Genomic DNA, 20,448 nt, shown 5'->3' with positions numbered 1-20,448 from the left:
CTCACAACATAAGCATTAATTATTAAATTATAAAACTCCATATAAACGGTTCAAATGATACATTATTTAACCTATAATTAAGTTATTTAATAATCTTTAACTTTTGTAATTGACTTAAATTATTTTTTTTCTTTATTACAGGTAATTCTCAATAATTTAATCATTATTCTGCTGACTAATTACAAAGTAAGTTAATTACTATTATTAACTTTAATTTTACTTTATAGAGTTCAAAATATTTAAAAATTGTTATAGAATATGTTGTGTAAAAGGTAATTAAGTTTAATTTGTTTTAATATTTCAATATACATATATATTCTTAAATATATTCTTAAATGAATTCTTAACAATTGCGATATGGTAATTATTCCACCTTACAGATTAGGTACATACACCATCTGAATACCCGAGTTTGTATCACATATAGAAGAGTTTATAAAATAGAAATCTTAGAAATAAACTGGAATGAACTGTGAGCTTTAATACTTGTAAAATAAAAAGTAAATAAAATGGATTTGTAGAGTAGAGTTTAGAAAATAAGAAATGATAGGAAATCTTGAGAATTTTAAATGAAAAATATTGTGTTGAAGTAAGGAAAGTACAGCAGTACAATAATTAGTATAACGGAGGAACTGAGTAAATAAATATATAAATAGATTTATTATTCGCACAGTTGGTTAAAAGTATTGATGTCAGATAATAATCTGAAATTTTGTAATAGGCTTCAGTTTATTTATATATGAGCTGTAATAAATTTATGATTACAAAAGAACGATTTAGATATGTAATCTAGATTGCTATTTTCTGAAACTTTGAAAGTTATAGTATATGTTTACTCCTATTATGTTTACGTCTATTATATATGATTTTAACATATATTCAGTATGATTATAATATTAAAATATAAACTATTTTGAATCAACTTATATTATGGCGTCAATATAGACGTAGATACAGATAATATGTACTGTCAATATATGTTTATTAACAATTTATCATGAGTAGAATAAAATTAACCTATAGAGGACAATAATAGAATTAGTGTTAACTTGTTTGATAAGTCACATAAACATATATGAGATATTTTTTTGTTTTATCTGTATCTGTCTAATAGTGATGAATCTAAGCATTGTCAATGAAAAATTGCTAATTAAAGAAAAATATAGTAAAATTTTTGACGTCACGATTGAGAGAAAATTATAATCAACTAACTTTTCTGTTAGACATCACGACATTTTATATTCAACTTTTAAAGATTATAAGGTTACTCAATATATGATTATAATCGATATTTGTTTGTCTAGTTTCAACTTTTAAAGATTATAAGGTTACTCAATATGTACTGAATCGATTATAATCGATATTTGTTGTCTAGTTTGTATCGAATATTTGACTTGAGAAAAATGTATTGATAATGTACAGCAAGCTCAAATCTGGCTTGAACTTGTATTTATTAATACAATTCAATTTAATTTACAATAATGAATTTAACAAACATAAAAAAGAAAGTATCCATCAAAAACTACGATTATGAAAAACTACTTTTGCCATCATTATTGAAAGAAAAAAATTATCTAAAAGTGTTTCTATTCAATATCTACTTAACCTTCAAAATATTATATGATTATAATTGTAAATGTTATCTTTAAAATATAATCATAATCATATCATATTTTTAAGGCAACAAATTTGTTCCTAATCTATCAGATTTAATCTCTATTGAAAGTGTTAAAATAAGAACACCTTTGTAAATACGGGAAAAGAGTAGTGGATAGAATAGTAATATCCTCGTAGATCAAAAAAGAATGATAGGAAAATGTAGGACACTCCAAAAAAAAACACTTTGTATTGCGAAATGACGGACAATACACTTTATAATAGACATTATTGTACTGGTTAGGTTAGGTGAAGTGGAGGAAGGAACGAAACCATTTTGATTCCACAATTCGTCGTAATAATTCGTAAAAGAATGGTCAAGTTGTTGAGCATTCATTAATTAGAACAGAACAGAATAGGAGTGTGCTAATATTACATGCTTTAAAGTGTATATATATATATATATATTATATAAAAAAATAATACTAAAGATTTCTTTGTTTTGTGTAAAGAAAATGCATTTTATTGGCCTATAAATACATCCTCAAGAATATTTGATAATAAAAGTCTATTATACCTAGAAATATGTTGTTATGACTTTGTTCAACTTTTATTATCAAATACACAAAAATAAAATTTCAACAAAAAAAAAAAACTATTTTCAATTTTATTATACAAATTTGATCACGTGAAACAATTGTGATCTTCCTTTACTACGCTTTTGTATGTGATTATGATGTGATGTCTGTTTGTATAAAGCAAACTAACTGCATGTATGCTATAAAATTCTATTGTGCTGTCCATATTGGCACTATGTAAATATTTTTTTTTTATACCATATAGACGAACAGATAGATAGACATACATAGATGTACATTTGCTATGAACTATAATCAAAATCAAACAAAAGTGCATCCAAGTGTGCATAAAAGCGCACATGCATATTACATTGAATGAGTATGAAACCGAACTGAAGAGCTTCATCAGCATTCAGCATTTGTATAGAATAAGGAACGAGTTTAAGGTATTGTTAATAGAACAATGCTCATCAGAAATATCTTTATAGGGAAATGCATTGCAATAATAACAAAGACCGTTTCAAATAAAAACTAACAGATTTTCCATAGCCACTATTGATAGTCCTATAAAGCTTGACGATGTACAAATCAAGCCACGTTTTTATCGTAATTTGTCTATAACAGTGAAATAGCAATTGAAGCCTTGAAAGTAATGCATAACAGAAATGTAAATGTAAATGTAAATGTAAATGTAAATGTAAATATAAATTTATTTATTTTATTCTCAATGGTAGACAATTAAACCTACAACAATAACATACGAGTATATCAAATAAAATCTTAGATGAATTATAGAAAACTTATTTAGCTTCGATGGCACAATTGCTTGAACAAAGTACTGAATATTATTAAAATTTGTCATTTGTAATTTTAATAAATAAAATAAATTCATTATATATAAGTTTATTTCAAGGTTATATTTTCTCTTTGAAACTTTAAGTATTTCATTAATATAAATTATTATAGTGATATTAAAAATATTTTCTCTTACACCGCAATTCATTTAAATAAATTTCCATTATAATTTCCACTTCGATTTTTTGAAATTGAAATTTGAAATGAATTGCAACTGGAACTGCAAAGCAACAGCATTCATTCAGTAGATGAATTTTAAAAGTATCTTATTGTATTGTTTGAGAGCTTCAAAGGTTATCAAGTTTATGTTTTGTGCCACCGCGATTTGAGTGTTGTAAACAATTGGCGTGCTGCTACTGCTCCCATTGTATATTATTAATATAATTTCAATTGCATTGTGTAAAATTATGTAGCTTTTTATTTTTTGTAATTAATTAAAATACTGCATAAATGCAATAAAGTATATTATCTTTTATGGTTGTGTTATTCGTTTTGTAATCTAAAAGTATATTTGGCACGAGTGTTGTCAATATAATAATTCAGCTAATACTTTTAATTTTATTTTGTATATTTTATATGTACTAAGCAGAGGATTGGCTGTTATTAGTTTTGTAGTGATAATCACACCTTAGAATAACAACTTATTGTAATGAACTTTCAAAGTAAAATATAAATTAACATTTGTATATGTTTTGTTATGACTCATATATAGTTTTGTTTTTATCGTGAGACTTTAGTATTTTATGCACCCCAAATGAGCTTTTTCATATACATACTTAAATTAGTCACTACAAATATGAAATTAAATATCCAACACCTTTTATATCCCTGGTGTATTTTAATGGTGTATATAGATTAATGACTACAAATGAGATATTTATTATTATTGAGACAAAAAATTTATTTTAACAATGTTTTTAAAGCACGGTATGGGATTTTGGTTGAGGTGTAAAGTTCTTACATTGTAAATAATTGTCTAATTCTGAAGCACAAAGTACGGATTAGATTTCTAATAAAAATATATATTGTATTAAACTTCTGTTATGGGTAGTCTTTAGGTAAGTAGGTTATATCGGCGATCTCAAAGAATCCAGTTAAACCTACAGGCACATTGTGGTACTCAGGGATTAGAATCCATTAAAATTTTTGGCAAAGTTTATAATGCCATTTAAGGATAATTCTTGCAGTTCACCAAGATCCTCAAAAAAGAAAGCCCCTAAAGTGTTAAGGTAACGCTGCGCATGTGTTGGGCAGAGGCAAAACAGGTGGGAGGCACTTTCATCGTCCTCTCCACAACTACGGCAGGAATAGTTGAAAGGGATATTTAGTCTCCTAGCGTGGTTACCTAAAATCCAATGACCTGTAAGTAAACTTACTATAAGACTGTTATCTCTGCGGGGTATCTGAATGAGAGTTTGATTTATTTTAATTGGGGCGTGGCTAAATTGCATACAGTTCGTTGAGTTTTCCCAACTTTTATTAAAAAGTTCGGCACAAAAAGAACTCAGTAACAGTTTGCATGATGTTAACGATGTGCCCAGATTCTTTACGTGTTCCAAGTGGTTTCCTGAAGCATTCGTCTGGCTAGCTCGTCTGCTTTGCAATTGGCGAAAATATTTCTACGATCGGGAACCCAGATTAGAGATATATTAAAGTGCGTCGACATCTCATTTAGAGATGTGTAGCAGTCAAAAACTGTGCTAGATGTAAACTGGACTAAACTCAAGAACTTTAATGGTCCCACCATTTCCATACGACACTAGATGAGACCGTTATATATATTCTTTGCACCTATTTAGTTTTGAATTGAGCGAGAATATTATTAGGTTGCGACTTCTTATTCTCTTTTGTTATTATGTATACTGTAATAGCTGACAGTAAGGATATTCATTTCTTCGGAGAACGAACCCGGTGTATAACGAGTTCTGGGTGCGTCTGTAACTCACGTCTGTAATGATCATTTAACGTTCCGACCTTCAATGCATACTCTGTTCAGCTAGGATTATTTTGCAGCATTAAATATTTGTCATTCCCACAGTGTTTTGCAACGCTTTGAGCTACCATCCCGATTGTTTTGTATTCAATTTGATTGTACGAAGTATATCTGATCTATTTTTATATTATAAAAAAAATTTGCAATTATAATATATCATTTCATTGCCTTTATTTCAGTATTTCAATTAGTTTTTATACACGTACTACGTATCATATTTCTTGTGTAATTGGCCTAAACGTTTATTACTACGAGTACTGATATTATGTGAAATTTCTAATATTTCATTTGCATTGTAAGCAAATCTCAAATGACTTTGTTTCAATTTATTTAATTAAATATAATTTATTTTATTGCATATTACAATATGCGTTTGCTACAATAAAAACTGCACTTAATTATGCAATATCGATGCCAAGGCGGTTTTAATTAGAAACGTGTAGAAGTCGAGGCATGCAGTAAATATGAAATATGTGCCATTTACGTACTGAAAACAATGAAGTAAAATAGAAAAAAGTTTGAGATACTCATATGCAAGTTTTTATTTGCAAAATAGAATCGAAGTTCACGTATTTTCAGTACAAAAATGTAAATTCTGTTAAATAATTTTTTGCTTTTGTTTTGGTTCTAAATTTAATTTTTTATCCACGCGCACGAATAGTGTTGCGCATTTCAAAATAAGCTTTAAATACATATATGTATTTAAATTTTTTTTTACTATTTAATGGGCTTCTGCACTAAAATAGCTTAATTAAAATATTCAATTAATATTTCAATTCATTTTTATGGCAAACGGTTTTATGACCATGAATTGTGTTTTTTTATAGTTTTTAAATATATGCAAAATACTTCAATGATAAAGCAAATTTTTATTTCTATGAAATTTTCATTTAATTTTATTTAAATTTAAATAATTTATATAATTAGTTTAATTGAATTTTTATAACGTTTTGCATAAGAAAATTCATTGTTTTTTGTTTTCTAATGGATTTGATGAGAAAGTCATTATAATTATAGGCGACTAATTATAATAATTAATAATTAAAATAATTATTAATAGTAAATAATTAAAATAACTTTTAATATATGTAATCTTTTAATATTTAATAAAACAAACTTATTTTATATAATTTATATATTAAATTAAATATGCAGAATTCGCAAAAATTTTGTAATTTTCTTTATCTGAAATGAATTTAAGTAATGCAGTTTTATATTATATGTTCACCAGTATTCTAAATCGAATTGGCTAATAAAGAAGAAGATATATTAAATTGTTTACAAAAAGTGTCTAGTTCTAAATCTAAATCTATTGACGGAGAGCGTTTGTGTATCAGCACAGTTCTCAAAATCATTATATACAGTGCGACTTCACTTCTTGTGTTTATCAAAATATCTAAATTTTAGTATATTTTTTCTGTTAACCCAGACTATATACTAGCTAGAGTTTAAAAAGATTTTTGCCTACACTTTCACTTTCTTCCTAAAACATAAAAATTTTTATTTGAACATAATATATCTTATCAAAATCTAATTAAAAAACAATCAAAATCTAAAAAAAAACAACTGGAATTTGAGGAAGGATATTAAATACAAAAATGTGCATCTATCTATTTATTCGTATCTCTAAAAATAAACCTTTAAAATTCTAATTTTCGAACTATAATCTATTATTATCAAAAATCCCGATATCTTATAAGTCTAATGAACCCTAAAACCCTAAAAAAAGGAAAAAGAGAAAAAATACTGCATTTTTATCGTACAGAATTATTATTTAAAAGTTGTAAAATGAGAGCAATAAATTGCTCCTTAATTGCGGCTTAATTGCTTCTTAATTATTCCTGCTTCTTAAGGATTGCTAAATTAATTCTAAATAAATTATTAAAAACAAAATTATTATTTATATTTTTAATTTTAAGAATATATTTCAAATAATTTAATTGTTCTTTACTAATTTTTATATATATTTATTGTTTTTTTTAACTCATTGTGGAAACCGAATGGCGTTTTCGTTTGGTAAATCTGGAGTAATTTTTTCGATCGAGATGCTCTTTTAATGTACTTTTAGTGCAATTTTGTTTTCGATTGATAGATCTGGAGTAATTTTAATTGCTCTTTAATTGTTCCTGCTCCTTAAAAATTGCTAAATTAATTCCAAAGAAATTAGTTAAAACCAAATTCTTTTTTATATTTACATTTTTAATTTAAGTAATATGTTTCAAATAATTTAATTGTTTTGTACTAATTTTTATACATATTTATGGTTTTTTTTGAACTCATTGTGGAAACGAATTTTCACAATAATGTATAAGTTTAATGTACTTTTAGTGCAATTTTATTTTCGATTGGTAAATTTGAGGAAAAAAAGTATAACACTCGAGTTTAATTTATAACACTCTAGATATTTTATCAGAGTAACAAGATTACCCTAACATTAACAGCTGTTTTATATGCTGTTTAACAGATTATGTGTGATTTTAATCGATACATGTTCGATACAAGCCAGATTTACGAATCGAAAACGCCATAAGTAGCAACCAAGGTTGCTGTCAAAATAACTTTTCGAAGAAAGGAAAAACTATTAACATTTTACGTTTAGAGCCAAGGAATTGAACTGACATCTTAAACTAACATTATTGTATTCAGTAATTAATTTTAGGATTTAATTAGTCTTTTAGTAGCAAATTGAAAACACTGAAATGACCTGGTAGTGTTTAAACTTTCTCTTTTAACAAGAAAGCTACTGAACCTTTATAGTAAATTTTTATGTTTCAAAAAATATTAATCATAGAGTAAAATTTTTTCCGGTAAATAGTTGGTCATTTGTTTATTTTAAAAAATTTGAATAAGTCTTTGAAGAAACATTAAATTCGTTAAATCAACTGTGAATCTATAAATTTTCTTCCTGTACCATATTTTGCACATGTGAAAAAATTTAAATAGTTTGTAAACTAAAAGAAAACATTTTTTTTAAATATAAAATGCATTTAATTTGAATAGCTGACATTTTGCAATATTTTATCAAACATATAATTTTTTTTCCACATGGATTTGATGTGGTCACATTGCACTATAACTTCTCCATTGTACCATAAAATGACAATTTTATATTTGCTATGATTTTTTATCTATTCAATTGTGTTTAACTAAACTCGGGTTTTTGATAATAAAATATAGTAAAATAAAAATTTATTTGCCAGTTGACACACAAAAACTAAAAATCGTGGTCTTGGTCTTGGATATAAAATGCACTCGAAAAAATGAATAAAAATTGTCGCACAGTTGGCTTAGTGGTTCCTCTCGTTTAGGCAAAATGTGGAAATTTCTTTTTTCGTTGTACTTTGAAGACTTTGAAATTTATTTTTCATCGTTATTTTTGTTTTTTTTTTGTCAATTATTTTTAACTATTTTATTTTGTTATTGTTTTTATGTGATTGCATTTTCTTGAAAGACATAAATTTTCAATTATAAGGCAACTGTAATTTTAAGTAAGAAAAACTTTCCTCTTTGAACTTTTTGCTTTCATTTTTGAATTTAAATAGGAAAATTACACTGCAATTTTCTAAAAAACTTAATATGAATTTTAGGTGCACACTTATGTGCACGTAAACAACAAAACACATTATTAGATACTTTTGTATCTTTGTAATTGATTAGTAACGCATTTTTCCACTTATTAACTTAAATTGCTTTTTATATCTTTTAACTGCAAATGCTACTGAATTTTTTATTATATTCAAAAGTTATGGCATTTGCAAAAGTAATAATTATAGTTTATTTTTTTTTATTGTTTTTTAGTGCATTCATTTGCATTGTATTACATATATACATTCACTATGTATATAGTGAAGTTGTATAATTTGCTTGATGCGTTTTTGAGTGGCTTACCATTGACCGCAATTTTTGCAGTTGTTTTATTATTATTTGAAATTTTTACTTGCGGGCATTGTTTTATTTCTGCTCACAACAGCAAATTTCTCTTAGAAATTGATATTCAATAATAGATTAAAATCAAATTTTTGCTGATTTATTTAAACTCAACTCATCAAATGAGTTTTGGTTTTGTAGTGTATTTTTCGATTGGTAGATTTCTTACAAATTACATTATTTAACAAAAGTAAAACTAATTAGCAATTTTTTATTATTATTTCTGACAACTGCTGTTGACCTTTTAAAGAAAATAGATGAGACCAAAAGAACAGAGAACGGCAGGTACAACGTTTTAATTTTATTATTTTGGGTGTTTAAGGGAAATGTAATTGTTGTCAAATGGATTTAGAGAGACTTTATTGATTGTTTAAACAATAGAAAAATTATTCTATAAAATTATTCTATTATTCTAAAAATTATTCCGCATACCATGTACTATGGGATTGTCTGGCACTGATGCATAAGCTAAAGATATACTTAGGAGGGTATTTCATGGAACATAGGTATTCAAGACTAAGAAATATAGGCCCTATACTGTCATTAATTAAAGAAATCGGACTTGGAGAAACACTCTAATCCGACTAAGGGGCACAATATATCTTTTACTACCCCTTTTTCATAATAATAATAGGCTAAGAGTATTTCATAAAGTCAAATTTTCTCTATGTATTTATTACAGAGTTTTATTTTCTCATCCATATGAGATGTCCACGCATGTACTTCTATTGCCTATGGATCAGTGCCGGAAAAGCCCATGTACTTGTTCTGAGTTTTCATTTTGTTTCTACAACACCTATTAGTTTGATTAGAAGTGCATTCTACTCATACAAACTTTACAGCTTTGTAAAGTCAGTTTAACCTACATTACTGTGTCAAAATTATCGTAATAAATTTGAAATTATATTTACTTGGTTGCTTACAAACCATAAATCGGTTTAGGTTGAAAGTTCCTGAAAGCGATTGCGATAGTGATTGCTCTGGTAGATTATAGCTCTTTATTTTCTTCCTATTTCTGAGTGGTTAAAAATTAATTATCTTCTTTTTAACGTTTTTTGTAATAAATTGCAACAATAAAATTTATTAAGGTTAATTTTTTCTTGCCGATAATGGCGTGTCTTTTAATGACGAAAGAAACTATTTAAAAGTTAGACGGATTCGAATAGCAAAGAAAGGACAAAGACAAAAATTTTTTTATTTTTAATTTATTGAAATTTGGCTGACCAATAAATTAAATTAAATATTTTAAAAATAAAAAAATTTTTGTCTTTGTCTTTTCTTTGCTATTTGAATCCGTCTAATAAAATTTATTTTTTTACAACAACTTTAAAATTAAATTAAATTAATTATTTTTATTACAATTACTTTAATTTATACTTAATCCCTATATGTAATCCCTTACGCAGAAGACTGCAAAGGATTAAACGGCTCTATAAAGAGCAGAATGAGTCTCCGGTCAGTGTCCTCACACAGACCTAGCTTGTTGTGATGGTACCGCAGACCATAGCAACCCGTTCAAATTTCTGCCAGATTACATAAAAAAAAATTTGATATAACAAACAAAAAATATATTCAATATCAACAAATAACAATTGATAATGTAATTGAAACCTAACCCAACACACGTTTCTGAAATAGTTGAATGTATTCTATGCATTTTAAATTATTACTGTAATCACTACTTTAATTAAAAGTTTCTTTAAACAATTTGTTCCCATGTAATTGAGTTTTTCATTAGAATTATGGTAATTGCGTTTAGCGGCATTTTTGATATTTAATTATGAACAGCTTTAGCTGGAAATTGATTCACAAACTGTCGATTGGTGTGATCGACAATAAAAACTAGTTTGTTTCTTATCTAAAAATTCTATTAAATATTTTCTATGAGAATTAATATCATATCAATTGAAGTAGCAATATTTAATTATCTAGATGAACATTTTATGATATAACTTGACCTATTGAAAGGTATGAGTAATTGAATGATATAAAATAACTTAAATAAAATATAAAAATATATATTGTGTTCTGTTTCATGAAATGAATTTAATAAAATAAATGCAAAATCATTTATTTATTGCTACGAATAAATTATCTGCACTCTAACCTCTTCAAAGTGACAGGCAGACAGGCAATGGATTGCAGTAATAAATTTTAAAATCTAAATAAAAGTAAGATTTTTTTTTTTCTATTTAAAAACTGAATTACAAACAAAAATAAACATGAATTTTGTGTGTAATTTGAATTTAATTACGGCAATTACAATCAATCACAATCACCGACATTCATGCGATCTGGCAATAGTGGAGCAGCGTTCGCGCTCATTCAAATCAAATTTTATTGGTTTAGAGAATAAACAAAAATTTAAATGAAAAATTGGAAAAAAAAGTTAAAGAAACTTCAATTTAGAATTAAATTAAATATGTTTATTTCAAAACGAATTTCTTTTCTATTTACACAATTAAAATTTAATGATTTTGGCTATGAACAATAAAAATAAAATCGGCAATATAAGGTATACGCAGCAATGTAAATCAAGACCTACAAATAAATTATTACTCTAAACTTTATTATATAAAGTATTAAATAGATACATAACAAATAGTAGAAATATAATATAGTAAAAAATAATTAAAATTAATAATAATTCAAAGCTTTTGAAGCTGCCCGCTTTGTGTTTTTCATACAAAATTTTTTATATAAAAAAACACTGAAAGTTAATATATTTTTTTTACTCACATTTTAATTAACAAGTTCACTTGAACTTGTTAATTATTTTTAAATTATAAATGTATTCATATATGTATATTTATTTATATATATGTATATGTATAAACGTCAACATGTATTGTAGATATTTCCATTGTATTTGTCATAATTTCCAAGTAATTGTAGAACACTTTTCGCCCAGACTGCATGTCGCGCTCAGCGCATGAAAACTTATTTTAATGGAAATTTCGCTTAATTGTTGTGTGGTCTATGTGTTGTATGTCGTATGTTTGTATGTATGTACTATCTGTATGAATGCATGTATGTAAGTAAGGCATTTGTTGTTTTCAAAGATTATTGTTTTGTAGATAAAAAAATATATAATGAAACCACAACAATAAAATTAACATCAACGGTATTAGCAACAAATAAAGCTTGACATTTAAATTGTCTAGGAGCTGATGTCATGTTCCACTCAGTGTCAATATACAGAACTCATTGGTTTGGGGGTGTACTTCAGGTGGTGATGTAATGAATTATAACCTTTAACAGTTATAAAAAGTTACACATTTTTTGTTGAGTTATATTTCAGTATAAAAAAAAATCAGTAAAATAAAGTAGAAGGAAAATAATACAATTATAGAACAAAAGTTAAGGGTAAAAGCATTTCATTGAAAGAAAAAATTCTAATATCAAATCTTTTGTTAATATCTCAATTTTTCCGAGTTTATTTCAGGCCCGTTAAATTTTTATATTGATAAAAAAAACATAAAAGTAGTGATATTATCCTTAAAATATATATTCTACATATAAATTTATATATAATAAAGCCTCTACAAACAGAATAGTACTTAAATATAACAATTAAAAATAAAAATATAATAAATTGATTCAATTATTCTACAGCTGGCTTATGATTTCGTTCTAATATAAACACAGCAAGTGAATTTGTGAACTTCGCAGTAAAGTAACAAAACTCCAGAAATATGTGCGAACATAAAAGTCAAGTATGGCTTTAGGTCAATTGGTGCGCTGACTCTAAGCTTCAAATTTGGCTGGACATGAGTTCGATTCCTGGCACTTGCAGTCTCTAAAAATTATTTACGAATAATTAAATACAAGAATTATTTCCAAGACCACTGTAAACAGCTGTATGGTCAGCCAAAAATTCAATTAATTAAAATAATATAAAATGAATTTTTGTTGTTGTAGCTCACTACTGTTCTAAAAACCTCTTTATATAATATTTTTTGAATTGATAGGTGTGTAAATCGTAACTAGAATCGTAACGAATTTATAATTATATGGACTTAACTAAAAGTATTTAGGTCTATTGGTCACTGTGTTACCAAAGGAAGCTAAGTGGATTCTTTGGATTGTAGGTATAAAGTAACCTAACCAAAAGCAAGAAAATTGTATATTATACGAGTTAAAGTCAAGAAACGACGAAAATTGATTTAATATATTGCTATAGAAACAAGTTATTCGAATTGATACTGGTAATATAAACTACATAAAGTAGTATAAAGTAGTAGTAATTATGTAGTGCAATAATCCCAAGCGCCAAAATTATTTGTCAAGTTTTTCCAACCAGCTATATGAACAAGCAAGGTTAAACACTGTATTTAATGGAATGCCAAAGCTATTATCCATTATGAGTAGCTTTAACCTGGTGACACTATAAATCACCAATCAATATATATACAGTCAAACTTCCATAATTCAGAGTACCATTCGCAAAGAAAAGGTTCGACTTATAGAGACTTCGAGTTAAAGTTTTTTTTGTAATTGTTTGTAATTTGTTCTCTAAACCCTGTTACACTTTATTTATGTGTCTATAATTTTATATATATATATTGATTGGTTTGAAACGAACTATGATGATATAATGATAATGTACTGCCGCATATTACTGCATAAGTTAAAAACTATATCAATAATAGTGGAACCTTATTCTTAAACCTTATTCTATGTATAGCCCACACATTGCCCCTTCTAACTACTACGTATTTTCACTCAATGCAGTATTATAGCCTATCTGGAATATGATTCATTTTAATCTAAGGTACTAAATATTTACTGGCTTTAATTCTGACATTAAAAATTGGTTGGTTTTTTTTTTTTTTCGACAGAGAGTCCATAAGGTAAAATTATGAAGAAATGTTTCCGAGAACAAACTATAAATGATATGCTTTCCATAATTTGTCAAAATAATGTGTTTTACTATAAAATATTCCGGGTTTTAAGTTACATGCCCGATAAGTATGCGTTTGAGACTAGGAAGCTCAGTAAATATCATTCTAATCTCTTAACCTCATGGTCCCAAATTTGAAAAACTGTTATATCAGAGACGCGACAACTACAAATTATGTGTTACCAAATGTAGTAAATGTAATGACAATCATAAAACTTTGTAGAAGGTTAATTAAAAGTTTTTGTTTATAATAATATATAGACTTAATGCAATTATAATAATAATATATATTATATGCAACAATAGTATAGTATTATACATATATATAACAAAAATATTCTATAAATAAATATGTTTAATATTTAAAATATATCTATATCTATAAATATTCTAAAATTTATTATTTCCTTTTTGATTGCAGAATTCACAGTATCTCTAAAAAACGCGCTTAAAATTAAAGAGGTGATAAAATCGTGCGAATACAAAGAAGACTGACAAAGAAAACAAAACACAATTTAATAACCCTTAAAAAGGAAATTGATCTCATTTAAAAGCAATAAGACATACCGAAAGGAACTATCAAAAAAGCACCAAAGAACTTTTGTTGACACACAAATCTACAACAAAGAGGAGAGGATTAAGAAGTACCAATTACTGCAAATCTCAATTTATTGTTCGTATAATGTTTAGCAGTCTTGCATCGTTTCTTTTTGGATCGACTACGCCTGCAACTACGAATAGAGAAACGACACAAAATCCGACTGGACAAGAGGGTACTGTTCAACAACAACAACAATTAGCCGACGACGGAAACGTAGGCATTGAAGCTGATAATCTAATACGAGTTAGTTCATCGACGCCTTCTGTAACTGGTGCGAACGTTGGACGTCAAGGTAAACGTGGCAAAAATAAACGCAACAAGTATAATAAGCAGAATAAAAAAGAAAACGGAGGTCAGAATTCAACAACTAAATTAACAAAATTATTATCACCGATTGATAATTTTGACGAAGACTTTAACGAAGACGAATGGTTTATTGTTGAAAAGGAAGGTAAGTTCGTTTTTAAATGAATATTAGAATATAAAAAACTATAATAATTTAATATCAATTATAATAGAAGAGGAGGAATCTCTTCCACGTACCGATTCTGAAGAAGAGTTATCAATTGTTGACATCAAACCAACAACATCAACTGCAACAGTACCGGCAACAAATTCTAATACTAACCATCAGCAACGACGACGTCAACAGTATATTAATTCGCATTCCTTGTACAGTGGACCACGGCCTCAACAGCAACGTAACTTACTGCAAAGAGCACGTAATAGTGGCGCTCGTAACGGCGCCCTTAATATTTCAAGATTAAGCCCGCCCAGAAGCATTACAACCGGTACTGTTGCCGGTCAAATAACAGCTGATGTTGGTGTAACGCAATCGCTACACGCGCAACCACCAACTTATGATGCGCACAATACTAGCGGTAGTAGCAATGGAAGTAGTAGCCTCATGGATGAATCATGGTTCGTGACACCACCACCATGTTTTACTTCTATCGGACCTGCCAACATGGAGATTTCTCCGTTTGAGAACTTATTAATTGAACATCCTAGGTAAATATTAGGGTTTTGATTTCTTAATTTTTAAGCTTTAATTATAAAAATTAGAATAATAATAATTATTTATTTTGAAGTTATGTACTATTTAGAACTTCTCTATTTAAAACTAGCTACATCATTATAAATATAATATATAATAATTATTATAATAAATAAATATAATAATTTTTATTTTCATTTTATTTTAGTATGTCCGTTTATCATAGTATTAGGTCTGCCCAAGAGGCTACCGATAGTTTTGTAAATCTTGATCTCGGGGTAGGGGAATCTCAACAACAGCAACTAAATGCACAAAGAGCTGAGCCAGAAGACAATAGAGTAAATTATACAAACTAATAGTATTAAAAATTTTTAATACTAATAAATTGTGTCTCTTCACTTCTATTTAGGCCACTCAACCTGTGCAAACCCAGCAGCAACGTTCTGCAAGTGCACGATTTGACCGCTTTACTCATGCTCAGTTAAAGCAGGAACTCTGCGCTCGTAGTGCTCAAAAAGTAAAAAATTATAATTTAATAGTTTGTTTTTATATATAACAAAATTTTTATTTTTTAGCAAAATATTAAGAAGGAGCGTCAAAATATATGCCGTGGTGCTATTAAGCGCGCCAATAAAGTACGCGAAGTTCAAAGCAAGGGAAATCGTCAACGCCGATCGGACATGCAGGGCTATCGCGTTAATAGCGGTGCCAACAACAACCGCAAATGCTGCTTCTAAGCTTAAATTTAAAGTGAAATTACAATTAATTATGATATTGTAATTAATTATTATGATTAATTATAATAATTGTAATTAATTATAATTAATTATGTTGAAGAGATGACAAGATATAAGTATCACCTTCCCCACCACCAACGTAAATAATTATAATATAAACATAACAACAATCACATTATTTTATAGTTAAAATATTTGATTAAATAGTTTATTAAAAAAACTTGAATAATAAAAAACCAAAAACTAATAAAAAATTTTTTTTTTATTATTTTGTAAAAATTAATATATAAATTTAATTAATATAACAATGAAATTACTAATTAAAAAAATTTAAAGAAAATATTAGTAGATCTGAAAGTAAACAATTAAAAATTTTCTTTAAAAAAAAATGTCTACAATTAATTGATTTATTATATAAAACCGAATAAAAAACAAAATCGGTAGAAAAGATTTATAATTATTAAAAAAAAAATGATTAAAAGCTTAGAAAAATATGAAATAAAAATTTAAAACTCTAAAAACTCAAATAAAAAAAAAAAATCAAAAACATTAATGAAATTTTTAATGAAAACTTTTAAAAAAAATTACAAATTATGCTAACCTAGAATTACCTATTTGCATAATATATGTAATTATTCTTTTATTTTTAATAACAAATATTACAAATTTAAATTATAAAACATAAAAATGTTTGTTATTATATTTTTTTATATTATATGTTTAATATTTGAATTTTTTTTTTGTATTTTAAATTGCTGCAAATGTGTTGCTGATTGTGAGTTAAAACGTTCATTAAAATATTTTTAAAAATTTATTGAACGGTAATGTATGAATAATATAAAAGTAATACAAATGAAATAAAAATTATAATAAAACGAAGATGCAAATAAAATCTTAAATTTATTATTTGAAATATGTTCATGGAAATGTTGTTTTTTTTTATTATTAAAATTGAATAGATTTAAGTGTAAGAAGTTAGAGGTTTTTATATATAATAATATCTCCAATTGATATTATTTTTATTTATAAATATGAATATTTTAAATACATATTAAGATAATAATTTTTAATAAGTTATAATGCTATTATTGTTTTCAAACTAAAATAAAATTATGCAGATATTTTATTGCTACTATTTTTTTAGTTATAAATATTTTATTCTTCTTATTTCCTATAATTTTCTAATTCAAATTTATTAACTGAAATAAAAATGAATTATAGGTAAGGGCTTTACAAAAGTTATATGTTCTTAAGAAAACAAAAAAAAAATTATTTTTGGAAGAATTGTATGATTACAGTAATAATTATGTTTTTATTATTATTATTTATTATCGATATTAATTGAATATGAAACCATATAAGTTTCATAAAAAAAATTATTTGTAATACTTAATAACAGTATTGCTTATAATACTTATTTTTAAACCCATATTTAATATAGATATTAATTAAATATAAAATCATATAAGTATTATAAAAAAATTTTGTTTATAATACTTAATAATAGTAATATTTATAATACTTATTAGTATTATTTATAATATTTATTTTTAAACCCATATTTAATATAGATATTAATTGAAAATAAAGTCATATAAGTATTATAAAAAAAATTTTGTTTATAATACTTAATATTAGTATTATTTATAATACTTAATAGTATTATTTGTAATACTTAATAGTATTATTTATAATACTTAATAGTTTTATTTATAAAACTTAATAATATTATTTATAATACTTAATAGTATTATTTATAATACTTATTTTTAAAGCCGTATTAAATATAGATAGTAATTGAATATGAAATCATACAAGTATTATTTACAAAAAAAATTTTGTTTATAATACTTATTTGATTCAATTTATGTAGATAAACATAAATATGAGATGCTTTTATGCAGCTTACAATCTTATTGAATTACTAATATTGAAAATTTATTTGTAACAAATTATCTGTTCAGCATTATTTTTAGCAGTGTACAATTTTATTGAAAAAGTTTATAGAAGCTTATGTTTTATTTATGTACTTACAGTTTATAATTTCAAATTAGTCTGGATACTTTACATACCATATGTTAAATGATTATTATACATATTTTATATAAGTAATAATATCTATAGATTTTATCTTATAGATTATACATAAATTCATTTGTTGCTTATTCTTCGAGTATGTATCATAGAAAAAATACTAAAACAAGGTATTTTTTTTATTATTATATAATTATTATTTATAATTATTTAAATGGGAAATAAAAATACAACAATAAATTAAAACTTTTACAGGTTATTATAAAGCAAATCATTTCAGAAAAAAAATATTATAATCATTGTTTATAGGTTCTCACTTTATATTTCCTGTTTTATCTAGTATTAATTCTTTGTTTTGGTTTTTGGATTATTCCAAGCAAATAATTATTTATAAATAATTCTATATATTTTTTTATTCATCAGACATTCTCAGATTAATTCAGATTTGTTGCAGAAATGAGTTTTTTACTGTTTAAACTTATATATTTGAATCGTAAATATTCTTTTGGATATTCCCAGTTATTGTGAAGAAAGTAAAAGCTAAGGAATTTTCTTCCATTCTAAGTTAAAATTCAAACTAAGACATTTTCACATGTGTAAAATATATATTATTTAAAAATAGTAAAACGATCTTATAACATTAAAGTGGCTGCTCTTTTAGTACATTATAACTATAATGCTTTAAAGATACCCGTATGCCAAAAAATTTTTGGTGCTATAACTGAAAAATTGCAGACTAACAATACATTATAATATAGATACAATAATTATTAATTCATTTATAAAAAATTAATTCAAAATTAACAAGCAAAGTAATAAAACATCTACTGCCATTAAAAACATTATTTAAGAGCAATAAAAAGCCTTAATATAAAATATTTTAATATACTTGTATAATATTTATATGTTTGATAAACCAAAATTAAACAAATTTTGCTGACTGCCTTTAATTTAAAATATTAATATCTGTATAAAATTACTTGGTTGTAGTATTATAATGTCCTAGAACCCTGATACTCTAATACTGCTAACCATAGAAAGATAAAATTCAAAAAGTACCAGTTTATTTTTATTATAGTTATTTAATAGCGAAATGAGGTCATTTGAAATGAGGTACTCAAGTTATTAGAATAATAATAATAATAATAATTAATTTTTATGCATGCTATATTAGGATATAAAAGTAATCAATGTTTGATCCCTTATTTTTTTATGGAACTGCTATGATTTCATTGCGAAGTGAAATAGAAAGTTTAGAAAACTACCTCAGAAAATTATTATTTAAAAAATAGATATATAATATATTGAAAAAGGCTTGAATGAGAGCTATATATATTTTAGACTGCGTTCGATTTTTGGGAAGGATCGCAATATTATTTTTAGGTATAATAGATATAGTATTTCATTTTCATAAATCTTGTCAAAATTTAATAAAAGAAGTTAAAGTAAATGATTAATTAATTAATGATGAATGTAATTAATTTAAGTATTTAAATTAAAATTGGTATTTTTATATGATGCAGCATTCTCAAGAAAATATAAATGTATATTTATAAAAGAAATTTCAATTTAATTTTATTTTACTTCAAAATATTTAGACTAAAAGAAAAAGAATAGTAAAGTAGGTAAGAAGTTTAATTTTTATGTATGTTACCCATTAGTACGTTTCCATTGGCTTCGTTAGATCAGTGGATTCAAGTAAGTTATCTCAAGTTAACTGGTTTAACGAAGCCAGTTGAAACATACTATTAGGTAGTTAAAATTATAAATTTTTATGTATATTAATAATGATGGTTTAACAAATTTTGATTATTTCTTTTATTACAAATTTGTTTTAATCAAGTATAGTAACATAAATTTAGTCAGGACAAGTATTTTGTTTTTTTTTATTGTTTTATTTTTAGTTTGGCTAAACAGTATATTTATTTGAAAATATTATATATGAACTAAAGTCAAAGTAAACGGTTGTTTGTTTGAACGCTTTGATATTAACTTATTGGATTTATGTTTTTTTTATATTTTAAATAATTTTCCACATCAATTTATTAATTACTAATTAACTTCGTTATTACAAAGTTGCTAAGGATGGAGATTTTGGAAATATGTTTTTTGTATATTTTACATTAAAACCATTTGCTGTCATATGGACTCAAATCCGAACCTCAGTAACAATGATAAGGGTTGTTAACCACTAGATACTACCATCATCTAGTATATAATATTATAA

General features: G+C 25.4%; 1 protein-coding gene across 4 annotated transcripts in view; it reads left to right on the top strand.

The window, feature by feature from the left end:
* LOC119668408 overlaps window positions 1–16,379 on the top strand; it is a 55,442-nt gene extending 39,063 nt beyond the window's left edge. For 2 of the 4 annotated variants that reach the window (XM_038077902.1, XM_038077901.1), the window contains exons 2-7: window positions 142–186; window positions 14,274–14,904; window positions 14,972–15,464; window positions 15,659–15,788; window positions 15,860–15,967; window positions 16,026–16,379. In XM_038077902.1, the coding sequence (XP_037933830.1) occupies window positions 14,535–14,904; window positions 14,972–15,464; window positions 15,659–15,788; window positions 15,860–15,967; window positions 16,026–16,187 (1,263 nt within the window). In that variant the 5' untranslated portion in view covers window positions 142–186; window positions 14,274–14,534 and the 3' untranslated portion in view covers window positions 16,188–16,379. The remainder of the gene's footprint in view (window positions 1–141; window positions 187–14,273; window positions 14,905–14,971; window positions 15,465–15,658; window positions 15,789–15,859; window positions 15,968–16,025) is intronic. The other 2 variants (XM_038077904.1, XM_038077903.1) reach the window with 1 other exon arrangement.
* The last annotated feature ends 4,069 nt before the right edge of the window (window positions 16,380–20,448 follow it).

Source organism: Teleopsis dalmanni, chromosome 1 (assembly GCF_002237135.1).
Source record: "Teleopsis dalmanni isolate 2A chromosome 1, ASM223713v2, whole genome shotgun sequence".
Taxonomy (NCBI): Eukaryota; Metazoa; Arthropoda; class Insecta; order Diptera; family Diopsidae; genus Teleopsis; species Teleopsis dalmanni.
The sequence above is the reverse complement of the archived record's forward strand: the minus strand, read 5'-3'. Positions and strand labels throughout refer to the sequence as shown.